We start from the raw sequence: 3,772 nt of genomic DNA, 5'->3' as shown, positions 1-3,772 counted from the left end.
CTCAAAACCCTCATCGTCCTACTTTCTATTTTTCTCCTGATTTGTTTCTCTTGCAGACTCTATCTAGCTCCACTTTCCAGTTTTCGTCCGCCAAGGTGATTCTTTTCATTTTCTTTTTAGTTTTTTGGTGTGATTGATGCATTTTCGTTGTATATTTTGATATTATCTTGTCTTGATCTTTTTTTCTCTTGATTCGAGATAGTATGGGGGAAGCCAAGGATAATGATGTTTACGAGAAGGAGCTCCTGGACTACGAAGAGGAGGAAGAGAAAGCTCCGGCTTCGGTCGCTGCCAAGGTTTCCGGTGAAGCAGTGAAAAAGTAAGAACAGATTTTTATCAGTCCATGCGAAGAAAGACGAGTAAAAGTCAGAAAAGCAGGCCAAGGATCCCCTTCAATTAAACCCTAATTGAAATCCCGCCACCATGACTCCCTCTTCCGTCGCCAAAGAAGACCTTCTCTTCCTCCTCCCCTTCGACTCCCTCGTCGCTCGGATCCCCTTCTTCACCTCTCCTTCTCCTTCCTCCCTCTCTGCTTTTCCTCGACGTTGTTCCTTTCCCTCGCATAGTAGAAGCTGCAGCCGGCCTGCCGCCTTTGCCTCACTTTCCCCCGGTTCCTCCGAGCTCCATCGCCTCTGGAGCCACTTCAACCGGTTCGTGCATTTCCATAGCGAGCCCCGTGCCCCCATCGGGTTTGCCTTCGCCGGCCTCTCGAACGACGAGATCCGTCTGGAGGATGAGAGCCCTCTCATTTCCGAGGACAACGGCGCCCCCATTAACGGCGTGGCGGAGTATGAGAGGCCGAAGAAGGTTTTGATTTTGATGAGTGATACTGGTGGTGGGCATCGCGCGTCGGCGGAGGCCATCAGGGCTGCCTTCAACCAGGAATTCGGCAATGAGTACCAGGTGAATTAGAAATTTAATTAGTGGTCTTGTCTCCAAGTGGTCCAGAAAGTAGCTTTTTCCCCTTGCTCTATGGATCAAAATCTTGTGCTAGTGTAGGTCTTTGTGACTGACTTGTGGACGGAGCATACGCCCTGGCCATTTAATCAATTACCGAGAAGCTACAATTTTTTGGTAAAGCATGGTGCTTTGTGGAAAATGACGTACTATGGTACCACACCTCGCTTGGTGCACCAACCACATTTTGCGGCAACTTCAACGTTTATTGCTCAGTTAGAATGTTTCCTTGTTTTTATCTTTCTGACACCTTGTTTTTATTCTTTTTCAACATTAAAATAGTGTTGGATAACTTCTAGATGTGTGTGTTGGGAAAATTGGTTATTGTTATGAATTAGTATCAATGTTCCTTAAATAGTTTAGCTATAAGTTTATCTTTCACTTTGGCTTAAAACGATGAATTCCAATATTATCTTATCCTCAATCTCTTTCTTTGTGTTGGCTAACATGAGTTCTTATCCATATTGCAGAGAGAAGTGAAAATATTCTACTTGTTGACCTTCTCTCTAATTGTTTCACACAAACCTGAGAATAAATAGTTTGATGCGGTTTTTGACTACTGAAAATGGATATACCCTTTAATTCAGTGAGAAATGTTGGATCAGAGTGAATCATCAACTTATATTTGTAGTTAAGATCTTCTCAGAGACATTTTTTAGTCTGTTTATCTCTATTATTTGGCACAATCAAAAGCCACAGTCACTAAACACTAGGAAGAACTGTGTGCCTTGGTCAGTGATGGTGCAAAAAAGAGGATCATTATCATTATCATGCCTAGTAATTTCAATTAAAGTCTATGCTGCTTTTATCTTAGGCGTATGAGGTAATCAGTGAAATTATATGGAAGTGGTTTTTTTCAATTAAAGTACTAGAACTATAGACTTGTCCTCTGCTCATTTTACTTTCTTAATTTGAGAGCAAATCAGGAGAACCCTATTTAAATTTAAATAGATATCTCGTTTCATCATCGAGTAGATAGATGCATAAATCTTTATGGTATTTTGCAGGTAAAGATCACTTGCATGTTTCTCAGTTTGGTGGAGAATAAGGAAAACCTTTCCATTAAAGGATCCAGAAGATTATTTTTTACTTACTGGGGTACTCCTCAATTTTCATCAGTATAACATGAATGTATTCCACAAGCTATTCTGGGAATGGATGCTATTTGTCAAGCAAAGTCTGGAATGGGTAAAACGGCGGTTTTTGTACTTTCTACTCTTCAGTAAATTGAGCCAACAGCAGGCCAAGTTGCTGCACTTGTGATGTGTCATACAAGAGAATTGGCCTTCCAGGTTTGACTTTATTTTTAAAGAATGATTTATGTTGATTTTGGTGGTTCTAGAATTTTGATTCATATTTTTATTTGTGCAGATTTGCCATGAGTTTGAGTGATTCAGCACGTACTTACCAGACATCAAGATTGCTTATTGTATACTGTACTTGTTGTCCAGTAACTTATCTTTGAACTATTAATATTATATCGTGATATAGGTTTTACATCAGAAACCAAAGAAGACACTGAAGGAGATAACCAAAGATTTATGCCCAGTTGAGACCACTTATAAATATTCAAAGTTTCAGTCATTTAGATTGTCAGTAACGAACTATTTTTTTGGTTTGATTTGTTTTTCAGGTTCTTAGCATACAATAGTTATACAGAATCAGTACTATGTACTGGGATGACAAGTATGGCACGCAGAGTGTTACATCAGAGGTCTGATTTCACTTAGATATGTTCTTAAGTTGCATTCTGTTTATATATATATATATATATATATATATATATATATATATATATATATATATATATATATATATATATATATATATATATATATATATATATCACATGCATAATTTTCATATTCACAATGGAATAGCTAAGTGTGGTACCAACTAAGTTTGTGTGGGGACAAAATAGAGAGCAATTAAGGCACCAAGACGGGGCCAGTCTAGTGACACAATAATGGTGTGTTTCTAGCATCTAGTAATATTCTTGTTGACATAACCAACTGATGGAAGACAATTGGGAATAAATATATTGGCCTATACCAAGTCTTCCATCTCATAGCTTGCCTTTGGGACAAATGGTATCAACCTTATTTTGCAATGACTTCAAACTGTTCTGTTGCACTTTTAGGTCTTTCCAAGTAATGATGTAGAGTTTTTTTTTTCCTTTTCAATTTTATAGATCATTTCAAGTATGAGACTTGTGATGGCTGAGGGCTCAAATAATTCTTCCAATAATTCTTTCTTGTTAGATGATGATTCCAGGTAGGCCTTAAACTTTTTCTTCCTCTGTTCTACATATTAGTTACTATAAATTAGATTTACATTCTCCTTTGATGCAACATTCCATTTTTGGTCGATGAAATCTCAAAGTCAATGACAGAAATAGATATAGCAGATATCGATCCACCGCCTTTCCTTTGTCAGAGTTCGGGCTTTGCATTTTTGGCAGAATGAAAGTAGCAAATGTTACCCTCCTGTTTATCCACTGCTAATCTCCCTATGCCTGTGCATAAATTTCTGCCTTCCATCCTGTCCATATCATCAAGTAAACAGGGTAGTATTATAGCAGATATAATATCATTCTTTTATGATATGATCTACACATGCACATTATAAACAATATACAATAAGCAATGATGATATATGGTGAATTTACTTCTTTACTTATTTCTTGTTTTACTTGATGTATTATTGAGCATCCTCATCCATATATTATAGGCCTTGGAAATTATATACAGTTATATATTGACCATAATATTAGTAATTTGATTATCAAGTTGATCTCATAGTTCTGTTGGTTCTA

At 37.4% G+C, this 3,772-nt stretch overlaps 1 protein-coding gene across 1 annotated transcript; it reads left to right on the top strand.

Annotated features, from left to right (window-relative positions):
- The first annotated feature begins 423 nt into the window (after positions 1–423).
- On the top strand, positions 424–2,005 carry LOC121979787 (monogalactosyldiacylglycerol synthase 1, chloroplastic-like). Its single transcript, XM_042531782.1, has 3 exons — positions 424–903; positions 1,000–1,180; positions 1,965–2,005. Exons 1-3 carry the CDS (start codon positions 424–426, stop codon positions 2,003–2,005), a joined length of 702 nt encoding a protein of 233 aa, XP_042387716.1.
- Positions 2,006–3,772: the final 1,767 nt, after the last annotated feature.

This window comes from Zingiber officinale, chromosome 5A (genome assembly GCF_018446385.1).
Source record: "Zingiber officinale cultivar Zhangliang chromosome 5A, Zo_v1.1, whole genome shotgun sequence".
Taxonomy (NCBI): Eukaryota; Viridiplantae; Streptophyta; class Magnoliopsida; order Zingiberales; family Zingiberaceae; genus Zingiber; species Zingiber officinale.
This window is presented reverse-complemented; position numbering and strand designations above follow the sequence as displayed.

Bases quoted from the DNA above. Each gene is read 5' to 3' on its own strand.
- LOC121979787 (XM_042531782.1), top strand. From the start codon at position 424: ATGACTCCCTCTTCCGTCGCCAAAGAAGACCTTCTCTTCCTCCTCCCC. The intron at 904-999 runs GTGAATTAGAAA...GTGCTAGTGTAG, and splicing joins AATTCGGCAATGAGTACCAG to GTCTTTGTGACTGACTTGTG. The intron at 1,181-1,964 runs GTTTCCTTGTTT...GGTATTTTGCAG, and splicing joins GTTTATTGCTCAGTTAGAAT to GTAAAGATCACTTGCATGTT.